General features: G+C 39.8%; 1 protein-coding gene across 3 annotated transcripts in view; it reads right to left on the bottom strand.

Moving 5' to 3' along the window:
- The window catches only part of CDK14 (cyclin dependent kinase 14), a 693,217-nt gene extending 674,224 nt beyond the window's left edge, over positions 1-18,993 (bottom strand). For 2 of the 3 annotated variants that reach the window (XM_075587394.1, XM_075587393.1), the window contains exon 1: positions 18,376-18,993. In XM_075587394.1, coding sequence (XP_075443509.1) covers positions 18,376-18,466 — 91 coding nt within the window. In that variant the 5' untranslated portion in view covers positions 18,467-18,993. The remainder of the gene's footprint in view (positions 1-18,375) is intronic. The other variant, XM_075587392.1, reaches the window with a different exon arrangement.
- Between the last annotated feature and the right edge of the window lie 300 nt (positions 18,994-19,293).

Genomic DNA, 19,293 nt, shown 5'->3' on the forward strand with positions numbered 1-19,293 from the left:
CCACCGCTCCACGGGAACTCAACCGTCTCTCGGTCACACCACCATCGCACGGGAACAGCAACCGCCGCTATCCCTAACTAACCCTATCAGGACAGGAACCCTAACCTAGGGCCTGTCCCTGATGAACCGCAACCTGGGATGGCTTGGGGAAAGCTCCTAGGGCCTGTGGAACAATAACCTGCCCCCTCCCCTAGCTACCCAGTCCTATCTGTATCTACTAATCCTAACAGCCTGCAGCAGACACACAGCTCTCTGTCAGCCTGCAGACTTCACACACAGAATGATACACACCATTCACTGGAACCCGCAGCAAATCCACTGCTTGCATGCTGTGCCTATTTGCCAGTGCCCACACACACGCAGCTGCACTCACACACAGCCACCTGAATCCCGCAGCAAATCCACTGCTTGCACGCTGTGCCTATTTGCCAGTGCCCACAGCCCTCTCCGCTGTGGCACTGCCAAACCTGCACCTTCCGCACCTAAGGGTGACCTCCCTAGCTAGGGCCGTCCCTCTTCAGTTACCCCCTGCCCTTACCGGGAATTGGGGCCTGCCTGGGGATCTAGGGAGAACCCTTACCTGGTACAGGAGCCACGCGCTCCCTGCACCCTTCCTACTCCTTCCTTCTCCTCTGCCTGACTGACGCATGCAAAGCCCGGGAAATGTATCTATATTCCCGGGCTGAGCTTCCTCCAGCCCTATTGGCCGCAAGGGAGCACCTGACCTCTGTCTCCCTAAGCCTCCTGGGAGTTGTAGTCCCCAGGGGCTGCCTAAAGCATTGGGGCCGCGTGCGCACTTGCCCTGCGCATGCGCGAACCCCTAATGGCCGCCTCAATCTCCCTCTACACTTCCCTACTCTCGCGCGATCTCTCCCTATCCCTGGAGTCCTATCGCGCGTTGCCGCCTCCTGCGCATGCGCGAACTAACGCGCAATGGCGGCGCACTCTCCTCCAGCCGCCGAGCCGGTGGCAACGCGATCGCGGCCCTAGCGACGGCCCGATCGCGTCCCCGGCAACCGGCCTGCGCCGCGATACCTAGCGCTGCTCCCTGCTCTGGCCCCCACCCTCGCGAAGTGCCGGCGGGTCCGTCGCAGCCTCCAGCGGCACCCGCTACCACACGGCACTCGCGGAGAGGGGCCAGGGAGGGAAAAACAACCTCGGGGCTACATATATATATATATATATATATATATATATATATATATATATATATATATATATATATATGTATATATATATATATATAAAAAAATGAGTTATTCAGTATTAGGAGATACCTTTTTTATTTGGACTAACAATTTATGTCATAGGACAAGCTTACGACAGTTTTCCTCTCTTCCTCAGGTCAGCAATACTGATATACAAAGGTTACATAGAACTTATTCTGCACTATCACAACTGGACTAACACTAGTGTGCAAAAGTATATCTGGTTATTATTGCCGTAACACAAGTGCCACCAGCTAAAATATTGATGTTATATATATAAAATAAGAATAATCAATGAAAGCTGGATATTATTTATGAATGCCTAGTTGTGTAATGCTTGTGCTCATGGCACTTGTGTTACGCCAATATTAATCAGATATACTTTGTACACTACAATGATTTATCAGTGTCAATAAGTGTTAAAGCAGTGCTCTTTGTCACTCGTCACCAATAGTATAATAAATATAATAACAATTGCACTATATATATTACAGTATATGAATGACTACTACAATCACAGTAATATTAAGAAGTAATAATCACATGTACAACATGAAGGCACAGAGCCCTGAGCCCCCTTCACTGATGCAAAGAACCATTGAAGCAGATAAAAAAATTTATGAATTATTTTATTTTTAAAGTATAATAATTGTATTGTATAATAATTGTACAGCAACTCACAGCTCAACCCTACAGCTAAACACAGCACCAAATGGCTTTGCCTTGAAGCTGCACATTTATTTTTACTTCTCCTCCACCTATCCTGAATTCCAAATATGTGATCAGAATTATTAGTCCATCGTGATAAGATCTAACTACGGATTTCTTGACAAATCCTTGTATGGTTTCCGTTAAAAAAAATCTGTTTCTCAATGATGAATTTTTGTGAAAAATCCGAAATTGCGGATTGATATTCTTACTGCTGATCTGAGGTCCAAAGGAACCAGTAGGGGCAGATCCAAATTCGCAAAAAAAAAAAAAAAGCCCATCTCTAGTCTTATGGTGTGTATCAATGCAAGAAGGTCTGAGAATACATGTTTGAATCAAAAATTATAATTTAACAGATGTGTGTTTTAGTATTAAGAGACGTGAATTCCCCTCTACTCAAGTGAACACTCTGGGAAAGGATCTATGACATATGAGAACATACTATATAGAGATCTCTACTAAGGTTTCATCTTTCTATTTTAAGAAACTGGTCTGCCTTTATTGTATCTGTATGTTCTTGCAATAATCTTTTTTTTTCTGTAATCTTAGCAATATGGTATTGAAGTTTGCACTCACGGTTTCATAGAAGGCAGATACTTGTCCCATAGAAGAAGAATAGGCATATAGTGACCAGGGGAATCCTAATAACAAACAGACAGCACACCGCAGATACTGTAGTGCCGACGAGTATTCTAAAAAAAATCTGGGGCAATCACCAACAAGACCCAGGTACATGCTGGGTACATGCTGGGTACATGCTGGGTACATGCTGGGTACATGCTGCAACATTTCAGTGACATTTCTGCAGACAGACTAATGGCCCATCGGATTAACAGTGGGGGTCTTTGGCAGTCCCATTCAAACTGAATGGGACTGCCAGGGACCCCTGCTGTGTTAATCTGATGGGCCATTAGTCTCTGCAGAAATGTCACTGAAATGTTGCAGCATGTACCCAGCATATACCTGGATCTTGTTGGTGATAGCCCCAGATTTTCCAAGGCAAGTTTAAGGCAAGTTTTAGAATACTCGTCGGCGCACCTGTATGATCCAAAAAATGTGTATTGTGAATATAAAGCAGCCAACGTTTCGTCCTCGTAGAGGGACCTTCCTCAGCCCTGAGGAAGGTCCCTCTACGAGGACCGAAACGTTGGCTGCCTTGTGTTCACAATACACATTTTTTGGATCATATCTGCGGTGTGCTGTCTGTTTGTTATCAGGATTCCCCTGGTCACTATATGCCAATATATAAATAAAACAATTCTTTAATAAGTAAGGTGTTGGGGCTCTGAATAAACTTTTGCATGCTCTGGAGAGAGTATTGATATTTTCGGACACATTTTGCTACAAAAGATTTTTGTCTGTTAAGTGCATGTTTTTTTCTATATTAAACAGGGACCTGAGACCCTGGCAGATATATATTAATGACATATTTTGCATATTTCTAGGGTGGTGGAAGCGTGTAGATATGATTACAATTGAATAATGGGTTAATATTAACTCATTGAAAGTACCTTGTGGAGGAGAAAGGTGAGTTGGCTAGATTAGCCATGTGTATTAATCCTGGTTGTATATCTAAGTCATGTGCTCACTTATGTGCTGTTTTTGCAGTGTCAGATTTCCCATTAGGCCCGGGCCTAGGGTGGCAAAATTTGGGGCATATGCTTTTGCCGCACTCTCGGGACCTAATGGGAATGTACTTGCCTGTATCAGCCGCCTCCTTTCTGCCGCCCTCCTGCTCCTTTGGAATTCCAGCGTCAAATGACGCCGAGGACGTCACGAACGTGGCGCCACTGTGTCTTGTTGCCATGGCAATGTGACGTTGCGGTGTCAAATCACATCATGATATTGCGTTTCCATGGCAATGCGCCACTGTGCAATGTCACATTCATGACGTTCGCTGCGTCATTTGACGCTGGGATGCTGAAGGAGCTGGAGAGCGGCAGAAAGGAGGTGGCCACACAGGCAAGGGCGTAACAGCGACGGATTTTGAAATCCGCCACTGTGTTCGTGACAAATGGTATATGGGTATGGATTGAGGGGAGATATTTTTAATTTGAGAGACCTTTGCGAAGGTGAAAAGTGGTCCACTAAGAGAACAGTGTATTAACCCTTGTCCCGTATGCAGGTCACATGCTCACAGATGTGCCATACATGACATACTGTATACTGTAGGTACCAGTTTACATCTTTACATCTCTCTTGTAAGGTACAATTTAGGGGGGAAAATCCAAATTCCTCCACGACCCCGAATTTGTTTAGTGAAGTGACGGAGGTTCAGTTGGTACCTCAAATTCCCAACAGTCTATCAGATATTATCAATCGAAGGAAGCTTAATGTCACAAAAATAATTACCTAATAATAACAGGGCACAAAAAGAAGTTCAAAAAAAGATATTGACAAACACCCTCTCATTGTATAGTGATCACAGAAAAATGACCTTATGATCTAACAAACTGCAAACTATATTAGTACAATGTTAATATGAATTGATAAGAAATAAACAATATTACACACAAGTAATTACAACAGCATTCAGTATAAGTAAAGACTCTAAACAAAGTGCCAGTGTTTTTTTGTTTTTGTTTTTATTCTATACTATAGTACGGTAGCATATATATAAGCACATTTTTTTGCTTATATTGTATGTTGTTGCAATTACTTGTGTGTATTATTGTTTATTTCGTATTATTACATCTTTATTTTTGTGACTTTAAGGCTCCCTCTATTGACATTATATGCACTTTTTATAAACACATTCTAATCGGAAGTAACGAATGACCATTTAAATTGTGTCTATTTATGAAGCATTGTGAATTCAGAGGCTTGTGTTAAAAATTTGATTTAGAGTAGTGTGAAATGTTAAAACCCCTCGATGTAAGAAAAGTAGGGACGCCAATTATGAGCTCAATATTTAGTGTTTGGTCTCCGGACTAGTGACATTCATTGAACATCATGACATATTTGCCTGTTCTTAGGGGAAATAAAGTCCATAATACACACCGGAAGCTGTGAACACGATCAGAGAAGAGAGAGAGAACTTCCTTTTCTTTTCGAGACCCCAGGGGATGGGTTATAACCATATGATCATCAGATGGAGCAATGCCAGTAATGCAATTAATATGAATGTCATACTGTATATTTAATTGACAGCTTTAAACAAAAAATATCGACAATGGATTTAAAAAAAGACCAATATCAGACTTTTGTTCTACACTTTAAGGTGCAGTCCCACTTCAGAGCAAAGTGAACTGCTGGTATTGATATGTTTTATGGGTTCCATCTAGGTTATTGACACTTTTTTTTTCTTTATTCAGACAGGCAAGTAAAAGTATTATTTAAAAAAAATATATAACTTTTTTGTAACGACCAAAGTTACTCCCTCTATTTACAAAAGTTAAAGATATGTTTATTCAGTATGTAGTAGTACCTTAAGATGATCTCTTGCTCTGTGGTGTACCAATGTGAGTCCATACTGAAAGTACACCAGTGCTGTGAGATTCATACTGCTGCGGCTCATCTGAGTCTAACACATGGCCGTTTTTTCCCTGGCTTTTTCCTGGAATGCGACGCACTTCACCTGGAGCATGCCGCATTCATTTTGCGTTCTCAGCCACGGGTCATGCGCGGTTGACGCGCGGTTGATGCGTTTATTGTGAATGGTTCGGATTTAATAGGTTGCAATTCTTCACGTGTCCGCCAGATAGCAGATATTCATGAATTGTAATGCGCATGCGCTTCAGTAATGTGTCGACTTGCAGGTGTTTCGTTTAAAAAAGATACCACAGTGTGCTATTGTAACTTGGCCTTGAGACTGAAGGAAGAGGTTGCAAAAATGTATCAATTTAGGCTTTTCATATTAAATAAAGACAAAGACCAGTTTCTGTTACAGTATTCTCCTGAGAGCCGTCGCCATGAGTGTTCAAGTGCAGCCCGTTTTCCAAAAACCCGACAGAAGTTACGCGTATTTGATATGGGCCGCGATTAATGCCACAGATGATAAGATGGCAACAGTTGTTCAAATTTATCAGTATTTTATCAAAAACTATGACTTTTACAAATTTTCTCCAGCTCCTCATACGTGGAAGCGTGCAATAAGGAAAAGGTTATGTAGCGATCCCTGTTTTTATCGTATTGAGCCACAATTTGTTGGAGGGTATTGGTGTGTATCACCGGCTTTTTCCTGTATCTATGATCATGCAGACGGCAAAAGGCGAAGGGTCGTGTTAAACCCAACTAAGAAACGACAGTCGCTGCCAAGCAATGCACCGGCACCGGCTTCCGATAACGGTCCCACCGTCAGTGACAACCCTGAGCCTGAGTCGGATTTCGTGTGCAGTTTTGATCAAGCTTGCATGTACCTAAGTAATTTCCAGCCTCATCAGTTGACTACAGGTGGACTAGTCCCGCTGCAAACTATCGACGTGGATGATCAAGAACACTGGACTGGCAGTGGACCGGCGCCGGCGCCAGCTGAATGGGAAATTCTATGGTGAGTATTGTTGCCGTATTATTTTCTGTGTATTTTTATTTTGACAATACAGTATCAATATCGGTGCGATTCAAAAGTCAAGCGATTCTCCTGTAAGCAATATCATTGGCTGAGCGGCCTCTACAGTACTGTACTGCAGATACTGAATAATTGGTGGAATGCTAGGCGCATGTGCATTGGAACCTTCTTGAAACGCATATGCGTGTCATTACATCGACGGTAGGCGCATGTGCATGTGAACAGGAGACGCCCCCGAGAAAATTATTGGTGGGACTGGCTGGGAACTTCTTTAGGGGGCTGACCATTACAGTAAAACTTTTCTTTTTGTTTTTCCTCAGAAAAGAAAATGGCTAATGGAGGGATTTCGATGGCTAGTATCGCTTTGTGTAACAATGCCTGCACATTGCTGAATCGGATTTAAAAAGCCACGTACAGGAGTCTACAGTTTAGTGGCCGTTGATATTGATTAGGATAGAATACTGTACCTGAAACAGTATGCTGATGTTTTCCGGCCGTACAGTATACAATACTTTTTTATATACAGTATACTGTGTAATAAACCCGAAAAAAATAAAAACTATGCATTTATTCTACATGTATTACAGTGCCAGTACATACAGTACAGTATGTCTTCTATTTTTTTTAATACTCTTATACTGAGCATGCCTACAGTATACAGTGCAGTATGCCTCGACATTCTAGAAACACTGTATTTTGTTACAGTAGCAAAGGAGCCACTGGAACAATGTAAAACAAATAAACATGTTCTTTTATTGGTGGAGTAAGTACAAAAACATTTATTTACAAATACTGTACAATGTAGAAACATTTTAAGTGCACAGCAATTCAAAACATCAACAGGTGTATAGTTTACTGCTACAGTAGTGAAAACATTTATGTATAGAAAGTAAAAACATTTACAGTCAGTCAGTATGGTTTACAGTCACATGTTTTAAAAACAAATTCTTTATTCATAAAATATACAAAACCCAACATCTCCTTTATTAAAGTCAAAACATATACAGTGGGATGGTGTGCAAAACAGTCTGCACCAGAACAGTAATCGAGGGCAGCAGACAGGCCCGGTTTTCAGGACAACCTTGAAAACCGTGCCTGTTTGCGGCCCTCGGGGACTGGAATTGTGCAGGTCCTGTGTGTGTGTGTACAGCAAGTTAAAACAGTAAGTTAAATACAGTTAAATACAGTTCAGCACAACAGTATGGTCTTACAGTTCCCGTGATTAAACCATAAAGTCCACCACATTGTCCGTCCATGGCCGATTCCTTGCATGGCGCAAAACGCCATTAATGCAGTCTCGAACGCCTTTCATTACAGGATCTGTAATTGGATAAAAGCGCCGCATTTCATCCCGAATGTTCTTTCTTAAATTGGCAGGAAGCGCCTTTTTTACGCAATTTCCTTCGTAGTTCACTCTGAAGGCCAGTCACAGTACAACGAGTAGGGAACATGGTGCTTTAAAAGTAACAAGGCATACTTGTGGGGTGCACCAGCACTCATCACCCTATACTTCTCCCTGAGCGTCGGTGGCAGATCGCACAGGGTGATGTCGGGCACCGTATCGATGCGAGCGAATGTAGGTCTTCTGCGAGTGGGTGTGCTTGAGGCGACGGGCGATGGTAGGTTGTCTGGGAGGAAGCTTTCCTCCGGTCTTGGTCGCCGTGTTGTCTCCTGGCGTGGTCTTTTCGGGGTTGTCATGTCCTCCTCAACGGCATACATGTACACTACATCTTCTGGTGGAGGGGGTGCACTTGGTGATGGAAGGGGGTCGATGCTCCCATTCATCACATCCACGTCACCCCCCTGCTCCGGCATCGGGGAAACAGGGGCATTAACACCGAACAAATGATGTATACCCGCTATGTCAGCCTCTATTTTCTCCATCCGTTTATCAATCCGTTGATCCATATCTAGCATCCGTTGATCCATATGTATCATCCGTTGATCCATATGTAGCATCTATTGCTCCACATTTAACATGGTCTCCAGAAGCAAATCTATCTTTGCTATCACGCTAGAGTTCCCGGAGAGATCCACACTTATCCCATTCAGCATCCGGTCTAACGAGCTGCTTCTTGTGCATGGCGTGTGGACATCTGGGTGGATGGGTGCAACGGAGGATGAGATGGGGGTTTCATGGAGAGAAGCAGCAGCGACGTCGAAGAAGGGTGGAGGAGGTGACCTGTGGATATCTGGTAGAGGAGAAGCGGCAGCGTCGTCGAAGAGAGATGGAGAAAGGGACCTTTGGATTTTCGGGCGAGAAGCAGAGTCGTCTAAGAGCAAAGGAGAAAGTGACCCATGGATTTCAGAGGCGGCAGCGTTGTCGGATAGAATTGGAGAAGATGGCCTGTGGGTTTCTGGGAGGGCGGCGGCAGCGTCGAGGACGAGGGGTGGAGAAGACGGGCTGAAGATTTCCGGGACAACAGCGGCAGAGTCTTCGAAGCGTATGGGAGGAAGTGGTCTGCGGGTTCGATGGGTTGGCTGCCAATCGTTTTGCGTTGAGAGTACATCACCATATCTTCTTGACATAATAAGGCTGACGTCTATGAAAACCCTTAGCCTTTGTGGTCAGCAGAAGGTTTTCTTTTTTGGCCTTAGCCTGTCGCTTTTGCCTTGGCATGGAAACAGCAACCGCCTTTCTCTTTTTCTGCCTGACAGGCACGGCAGAGGCGAGTGGGTTCCTGCGTCCGTAGAATCGGGGTTGATCCATGGAAGCAGGTGGCACAATGCAGTATCTGGACAAGGGCAAGTTCAGATAAAGATCATCGAGTGGTAGGCTATGCAAAGTGTGTAACTTTTTATGCATGGCAGCGAGGTACAGGTGTTGAAAGTGGGCGTACTCTAATGTGAGTCATTACCGTATAAATACACCATCCATTTTGTGGATTCACTGCACATTGAATACACATCGACTAAACATTGAATATACATTCTTGTGTTTGTATTTCTTTCTACTCGCAGCAATGGTTGTCAAAAAGATTTCCAAGGATCTCAGCATGCAAATTAAGGAGATGTACACGAGCGGACACCGAATTGCTGCTATCCAATGCTGGTTAGCTACTTCTGGCCTCGTTGTGCCAGCAACCACCGTAAGCTATCATGCACACAGAAAAAACAGAGAACGCAAAAGGGCACGAAGGGTAACTAACACGTAAGTATATTTATAACACTTTAAAAAAAATTAGATCCAAAAATGTACTGTACATCTACAGTATTGTATCTAATATTTTTGTTATTTCTGTAGATTTATATTACAACAGTATATATATTTTGTATATTTATATTTATATTACAACAGTATATATATTTTGTATATTTATATTACAACAGTATATATATTTTGTATATTTATATTACAACAGTATATATATTTTGTATATTTATATTTATATTACAACAGTATATATATTTTGTATATTTATATTTATATTACAACAGTATATATATTTTGTATATTTATATTTATATTACAACAGTATATATATTTTGTATATTTATATTTATATTACAACAGTATATATATTTTGTATATTTATATTTCAACAGTATATATATTTTGTATATTTCTATTTATATTACAACAGTATATATATTTTGTATATTTATATTACAACAGTATATATATTTTGTATATTTATATTACAACAGTATATATATTTTGTATATTTATATTTATATTTCAACAGTATATATATTTTGTATATTTATATTTATATTACAACAGTATATATATTTTGTATATTTATATTTATATTACAACAGTATATATATTTTGTATATTTATATTTATATTACAACAGTACATATATTTTGTATATTTATATTTATATTACAACAGTATATATATTTTGTATATTTATATTACAACAGTATATATATTTTGTATATTTATATTACAACAGTATATATATTTTGTATATTTATATTATAACAGTATATATATTTTGTATATTTATATTTATATTACAACAGTATACTGTATATATTTTGTATATTTATATTTATATTACAACAGTATATATATTTTGTATATTTATATTTATATTACAACAGTTTTATATTGCTGCATATTAATAGAACAATATATTGTATCCTGTTGATCTACTGTCTCTAATATTTTTACTTACCGGAATGTTTTTCTTACATTGTAGCGAGACAATTCTTCTGGTGGACAAAATAAGTGAGGAGAATGATGAGAAGAGTGCATTACGGGTCAAATACACTCTGCAGGAAAATCCCAATCTCACTGTATCCGAGACCAGCATAAAGAAGATGAGACGCAGCATTGGATGGAAATATGGACGTGTGAGGTTAGTGCTGGACAGTACAGGAGGTAAAAGTGTTTTTTAGGAAACTGTACTGTACCGCTAAAGTTATTTATTCCTTGTCATTACAGAGCGTACCCCTTGATAAGGGACGCAAACAAAATCAAAAGAGTGGTTCAGGCCCAGGCATGGATCGACAGTGGGGAAACTTTCCAGGATTGCATCTTCACTGACGAGTCTACTGTGTCGCTGGAGAGATTTGCAAGCTTTGCGTTCCACAAAAAAGGCTGCATATCTTTGAAGCCGCAGCCAAAACACCCCGTGAAGCTGCATGTGTGGGGTGCCATCTCTAGGCATGGACCAGGATGCATTGTCATCTTTGAAGGTGAAATATATGAAATATAATGTAGCCTTATGCACTGTACTTTACTAGTGTAGCCTTACTGTATGCACTGTACTGTACTATTGTGCAGTTTTTTGAGCACTTTTCTTTTCTTGATATAGGAATAATGAATAAAGCTTTCTTCCAAGACAACATTGTCCCTGAGATGCAATACATCACACGTGAGTTCCCCAATGGTCACCGCTTCTACCAGGACAACGATCCGAAGCACACCGCGTCAACAGCGCATATCCTTGAGCGCGGTATCAACTGTGTGAAGACGCCAGCGGAGTAAGTGCAGTAGACCGTGTCTCATTTTTTCCCCCACTGTTTTTACTGTGTACTGTATTTCTTAAAGTAATTGTCCTTTTTTTCCAATGACAGATCGCCAGACTTCAATCCGATCGAAATGGTCTGGCTTCAGCTGAAGGACCATATCCGGAAAGTGGCGAAACCCTCCAAAAAGGACAAGCTGTTGAAAGGCATAATGAGTTTTTGGAACGATGTACTCACCGTGGAACGCTGCAATAAATATATAGACCATATTGCCACTGTGTTGCCCATTGTAATCGCGCATAATGGGCAAGCATCAGGAAAGTAGTACTGTGCTGTAGTATTGTAAGTACAGTATGATACAGGTAAGTATGGCACAGATAGTTTCTTTCCCAATAGTCAGAGTATACAGTAGTTACAGTTTTTTCTTTACAGAGAGAGCAGCACCAGCCATCAGGTTACAGTACATAGTATTTAACAGTAGTCAGAGAATACAGTAGTTCCAGTATACAGTAGACTAGTTTGACAGTACTACTAACTGCTCAATTTTTTTCCCCAGAGAAAACAGCACCAGCCATGTACAGTAGTACTACACATCACACAATGCCATAATACAGTACGCACATAACTGCACTAATTTTTTGTTTTCTTGTCGTTTCAGGAAAAAGGGTGGCCTGGGGGGAGGTGGGGTGTTGTGTCCAGTCTAATCTGCTTGTACAGTCAAATGTACAGTATATAAACAGCAGTAATGATGTACACAAAACCTCTCCTCTCTCAATGAACTACTGTACACAGAATGAGGAACAAGAAAAAAACGGAAAAAATAAGATTACTATATATATATATATATATATATATATATATATATATATATATATATATATATATATATATTATACATTACAGTATACAGTATATTATTAAATAATATTCTTATAAATGTGCATTATTCATGTTTCCCCATGTTTTACAAATATTTTCTAAATGTTTATCCAATTTCAATCTGCCAGAAGAACTTAATAAAGACAGTATTATGTATTATTCATAATTATTTTTATATTTGTATTTTTTGGTTCCTGATAAAATAAAATGAATATTTATTCACATTCCTGCTAATCATAATCATTGACAACAACCACAACCCCCCCCCCCCCACCCCTTCAGTACACCAATGAATAAGAATGAATGACAAAACAACATGAATCAGTTAATGGTTTTTTTAACTCTCAATTCTCACAATGCTCTGCAAATCAGATTTTCATTTCAAAATCGAGAAGGGATTTTCCAAAGCGTTACCGTAAACTAAGCCTCAAAGGGTTGGGGGGGGGGTTGGGGTGAGTCATGTGCAGTAATCAGCTAGCTCCCATCTCAAAGAGGATTACACAATGGCAATATTCAGAAAATTAACGACTCTGTGGAGAGAGGGGGTTGGGTGACTCATGCGCAGTAAGCAGCAAGCTCCCATCTCTAAAAGGATTAGAGTACACGCAGGCGCAGTGAGGCGATTGACGCTCGGCTAGGGACGGATTAAAAACACAATGACTAACTAACTTCAGAAAATGAACGACTCTGTGGAGAGAGGGGGTTGGGTGACTCATGCGCAGTAAGCAGCAAGCTCCCATCTCTAAAAGGATTAGAGTACACGCAGGTGCAGTGAGGCGATTGACGCTCAGCTAAGGACAGATTAAAAACCCAATGACTAACTAACTTCAGAAAATTAATGACTCTGTGGAGAGAGGGGTTTGGGTGACTCATGCGCAGTAAGCAGCAAGCTCCCATCTCTAAAAGGATTAGAGTACACGCAGGCGCAGTGAGGCGATTGACGCTCGGCTAGAGACGGATTAAAAACACAATGACTAACTAACTTCAGAAAATTAATTTCTCTGTGGAGGTGTCTGTCGATAAGTGTCCCTACACCCCCAAATACAGTACATAAAAAGCACACAAATCAACCATGTGCAGGCAAACGCACAGATTTAATATCGTAATATCAAGATTGTTTTTGCAGGCTTGTGGATAAAATAACAGTTAAAAGTTACAGGCGCATGAGCAGGAATAAACTAGCTCCCATCCGAAAGAGGATTACACACAGGCGCATAGAGAGGTGATGCTCTGTGCAAATCAAATTCAAGAAGGGATTTTCCAAAGCGTTGCCGTAAACAAAGCCTCAAAATTCCCATCTCAAAGAGAATTACACGCAGGCGCAGTGAGGCTTTGTAGCTCGGCTATGGACGGATTCAGAACACGATGGCAAGATTCAGTAAATTAACAACTCTGTTGAGAGGGGGGGGTTGGGTGACTCATGTGCAGTAACAGCTCCCATCTCAAAAAGGATTACACGCAGGCGCACTGAGGCTTTGTAGCTCGGCTATGGACGGAATAAGAACACAATGGCAAGATTCAGAAAATTAACAACTCTGTGGAGAGGGGGTTGGGTGACTCATGCACAGTAAGCAGATCCCATCTCAAAAAGGATTACACGCAGGCGCACTGAGGCTATGTAGCTCGGCTATGGACGGATTAAGAACACAATGGCAAGATTCAGAAAATTAACGACTCTGTGGAATTTCAAATCCTTGAGCTAGCGTTCGTGGGGGAGGGGGCTACAGGTACAGCTACATGAAGTTCAAAGCTAAAGACATACTTTAATTTCAAAAGGCAGTTCATAATAATAATACACCCCCAAATACAGTACGTAAAAAGCACACAAATCAACCATGTGCAGTCAAATGAACAGGGTCGCAGTCAAAAGCTACAGCACAGATTGAATATCATAATACAGTAAGATGGTTTTTGCAGGCTTGTGGAGAAAAAAAAAAATTACAATAAAAAATGTATTTTTTATTTTTTTTGGTCACTCACTCAGGCAAGCAAGCAGTGGTGGGCGAAGTTACAGGCGAAGTTACAGGCACATGCGCAGTAAATTCCTGCTGTCAAGCAGGGATGTGATTAAAACCAGACACACGTTCAAAGGAATGGTGTGGGAGAGATGTACTGCATTGCACAGAAGATAAGAAGTTGAAATACCCTGCAGTGCAGTTAATTATCCTGAGCGAGAGGAGAGCGCTGCATATGCCGAAATGTGACACTGTTACAGTACTGTACACGCCTATGCGTTTCAACAATTTTCAAATGAGACATACTGTACAGCAGCACAGCACTGCAAATGTACGTATACTTTAAATATGCAAATTTACAATTACTGCGCGCGCACACACAGACTGTGTACTGACGTAGGTTGAACCGCGAAGGTATTAGACTTCCAAAACAACAGCTCGCAAACGCCCCCTTGAGTTTTTACACGGCATTGCAGTATTGCAGACAGCGAGAATAAAATGCTAATATCCTGAGCGCGAAAATAACGCAGCTCACTCCGAGCGAAAACGACAAAAAAACGCACCTAACCGGGATAATCTGAAAGCCGCGGATCTAGCCGACATAGACTCAGATCGGCCGCCACTGTAAATATAAATGGAATACTTGAACAAAAGCCAAGTATAATCATTTGACTGGTTATTATATGATAATAGGATTTTACTGCAATCAATTTATTAAGGTGCATTTTTGGGAGGGGATATTTTGAATACTGGAAATTATTATGCTCCACTTTATAATAATACTCAGTATAATAATTCCACACCATCATCCAGAGATCCTGTCTCAGACAAAACACCAGGTAAGTGGACTATTTCTAGACTTGCAATCAATCAATATGTGTTATATCCATCCACACTGCCCTCTAACCCACATAAATAACTAAAAGAGTCCTCCCCTGAGGGAAGGAGTTTCTTTTGATGAATGGAGGTTAGAGGTCATTGGAGAGATTAAGTGGGGTCTGTTTCTGTATCAAGCAAGTAAATGAAGATGAGGACAGTGGAAGTTCAGTTTCACTCAGTATAATAATTTTAATGGGTAAAAGCAAAAATTTTCCTTACACAAACTACTGTATGTCATGCGCATAGCTTGTTTGCATGCAAACTGCAGTACCTGACATATTGTTACTTGTGATGTTGACTACATTTTTCTCCAGTATTTACAGTATTATGGGAGGGGGGGGGGTTAAATTGCTAACACCAACATTTTAAACAGCTAAAAAAATTGACAGTGAATATTAAAATATTGAGCTATTATTAGATCACAATTTAAAATATTATTCCACAACTAAACTTTGAAACATTGCTGCAATGTGTATGTGCAGTTTGTGAAACATATACTGGCCCTTATGGCTACCTACAGTATGTATATGTACTGTATATCTATGAATGCATAGTCTTTTGACTCGCAGCTTGTTTGCAGGCAAAATACAGTGCCGGACATTTGGCTACTTGGTGACTAAAATTATTATTTTTAAATGACACAATTGAAAATCTGAAAAAGAGCTAACTAATACAGATGGGCGGATAGGGCTTAATCCTATCTGCTGATTTCCGTGGCTGATTTTACCTATATCCAATCAGCACACCAAAATCCGTCTGCGGATTGGGTACTAAAAACCCTTGGAATCCGTCATTGGATCCAATCTGGTCAGATTTCCTCTTTAATCTGAGTTTGGATTCTTAAAACTCCTCCTCCTCAAAACTCTAATTCAAGATGGGATCCAATGTGAGATTCCAAGGTACCCGATCTGATTTTTCTTTTAGTAAATAAAACGAACCTGACTTTGAGACTGATCCGCAGATTTCCGCGGATGAAAGGAAATGGCCAATCTGAGGCGGATTCGGATTTTGATGGATAAATACGCCCATCTCTACTCCCTACACCAATTTACAATCTAATGCATATAATGAGAAACATACTGCACAGTGACAATAGGAAGACTTTTTAAATAGTTCATCCCTATTCTCCTACAGTAAAAGGCTTGGCACAAATATTCTTGGAAAATAAAGCAGGATATATGGTAATATTCTAGCATTCATTGTATTGCATTGTATTTTATATAAAGCCAGCCAGTACTACTTTAATAAATACTTACTTTAAATGCTTACTTACTTTTAATACTTTAAAGAAATATTATACAAGGCATAATACAGGTATAAACAATAATATAAATAAGTGCATATTACACACAAATAAGGGGAAATTGTTTCCTTTTTCAAAGAGCTTACAATCTAACTAATATGAATGAATATAACATGTAATAGACTAACATCATAAATTAAACATTTACATGCATTGTCCAATAATTACAGGATGTCACATGTGATTAAAATCCTCATAACATATCACACTGTGTCCTATCCATTTGTTTTAATATATATTTCTTCAGGGGAAAAAAATGCAACTTTGTTAATTATTGACTTTTCTATAAAAAAAACTAACGTATTGATTTGTATACAGAATGTGATACATTTATCTTCCATATCAAACATCTACAGTAATCTGAATAACAAGTCATAAATAAGGTAAAGAATGTACATTATGGCCTTTTCAGTGGTGGGTGGCTATGCCAAATGTTTAGCAAAGCAATTTGTAAATTAACCAACCACAAATCTCCCTTGGCATAACAAGTGACAAAACCAGATTAATCAATGAAGCAATAAACTAATAGTACAGCATTTTAGTTTAACTTACCCTAAATCTAATAAAGCTGTTACTGAAAGCTATCAAATCACCAGAACTTTTGAGCCTGTGTGTGGCAGTATGGTTACAGTACTGTACTGTATGTCCATTTTTTACAGTAAAGTTACTTAAAATAAAGACTGTCCAATATTTTAAAAACAGCGCATTTTAAAAACACAAATTAAAATACACTTTTTAACATAATTTGTATTTGCTTACATCTGTGGATGTGTGAGAGGAGAGCAAATTACAGTGATAAAGATGTAGAGATCTCAATTTTCTGGGACACTAAGATGCTAAGCACAATGTATCCTAATCTAAATGAAGCTGCTTGTCTTGCCATTGTGCAAACTGGCATTTGATCTCCTTTTTAGATGTGCATGCTTTCCTTATTATACATTTGTAAGGATAATCATGTTACTTCACATCCTTAAATAATGAATATATTTTTTATGGTAGGCATTGTGAATAATTACGGTATACTGTAGGCAAACTCATTTATCACGAACCTGAGAGTGCCCCTCGTGTCATTTTTATAACATTTATGCATCCCAATTTTGGAATCTGCAATAATACAGCGACTCAGAAATGCTGCATAGCCATAAATATGATGTATATAAAGATCTGCAATTCTTCAATTTTTACCTTATTTTTCCTATTGCTGTTCACAATTGTTTAAATAATACATTCACTATTATAATTACTAGATCAGTTTTTCTTAAGGAACTCTACAATTATATTGTGAAATTCTGCAGAACCCTAACCCTCTCTAATAGTGCTTCTGAGATCAGATGCAGTGTATGGAACCCCAACCCTCTCTAATAGCGCGTCAGAGATCGGATGCATTGTAAGAAACCCCAACCCCCTCTAATAGTGTGTCTGAGATCAGATCCATTGTAAATTCTTCGTATTTGGTATAATTTTGAAAATAACCCTAAGATTGCAGCGAACCCTTTAGAGATGCCCAGGGAACCCAAGAGTTCCTAGGAACCCTGGTTTTAAAACCCTGGACGTGATATTATATGAAGGGGTATCGGTATCAGGGCAAAAGTAATGCAATTCTGTGGCAAGAAAAAGCTGCGTTTGAAAGCATTGCATTTTGTTCCCTTTGATACAGCTGGTTCAACTTTTTTTTTTACCTCAGCATTGCACCACTTTTGACTTGACACTTGCACACTGTACAATGTGAAATGAGACTCGCAAGGCCAACAAGTGCATAAACAAGTTCATATATTTATGTGTGCTTTCCCATATACTGTACATTATGTATTTAGTCATATACTGTAGGAGTAAAACAAAAACGTATATTATCCACAATCTCCAATGTTCAGCAACATCTGTGTGGTGCATACCGGAATTTTTTTTTTTTCTCCATCTAGTCCATAATGGAAGTGAGTTTTGTGAAGACAGCTGAAATCTGACAATGTTGAAGTACGTACACATGGGAAGTATGAGAAAGAGATTTGGACTTACCTATTCGGCTAAAACTCTCCGATAAAGTTCTGCGCAACTTTTTCATTTTGCTGATCTTCTGAGTGGGCTGCGATTTAATCATGTCACACATGTATGCAGCGGTCTTTTCTTCCTCAAAGTAGCAGAAAATGCCAAGTGGATATATGGTAAAAAGACAAAATTTGGAATGGTGATTTCCTTTGCCCCTTCTTCAGATCAAACCCAATAGATTTCAGAGAAGTTTTTTATGTTTTGCACAGTGTCTGTACCCAACAAGCCTGACTCATTTTTGTCTTCCTTTCGTACTTAAAAATTGACTTTACAAGATGACTCAAGAAAGAATTTAGGAATTGAGAGGGAACATGAGAGAGGGTAGAAAAGGCTTCCTTGAAAAACAGTACAAGTGAGTACTTCAAAATAAGTAGATATTTAAAGATCAATGTTTCTATAAACTAACGAATAGACTTTGTAAAGCTTTCTTCCAAGCAAGTGAAATATTAAGGCGATGGGGGAAAGCCCTTCTGAAAATGCAGCAGCTCTGGTCCTGCTCTGCGGCTTCTTAGTCAGCTCAATGCCTGTGCCTGTGCCTAAATCCGTCCCACCCCCTCCTCTCTCCTCGTCATTGTAGTGTTTATATTCCTAGTTTGAATGATGAAGCAGATCCAGAACTGTGCTTTAACTATGGAGAGGTTTTTCCTCCTGTGCTGCTGTGGACTATGGGAGGTTTTATGCACAGGCTCATAGCTCCACTGAGCCATCTACTGGCAGAAATGAACAAATAAGCAGAAGGATTCTTGTCAATTGTTACTATTCTGCGTATTGTTCTAAAGCGATGTAAAAATCGGTGAGGTTTGGGTGCTCTGGAGAGAAAAAAATTGCATTTGAAAGGAAAAGTACTGATTTTTATTAGTAAGACTCCATTGTAGTCTGAGACAGTTT

The sequence above is a fragment of the Ascaphus truei genome, chromosome 2 (genome assembly GCF_040206685.1).
Source record: "Ascaphus truei isolate aAscTru1 chromosome 2, aAscTru1.hap1, whole genome shotgun sequence".
Lineage (NCBI taxonomy): Eukaryota > Metazoa > Chordata > Amphibia > Anura > Ascaphidae > Ascaphus > Ascaphus truei.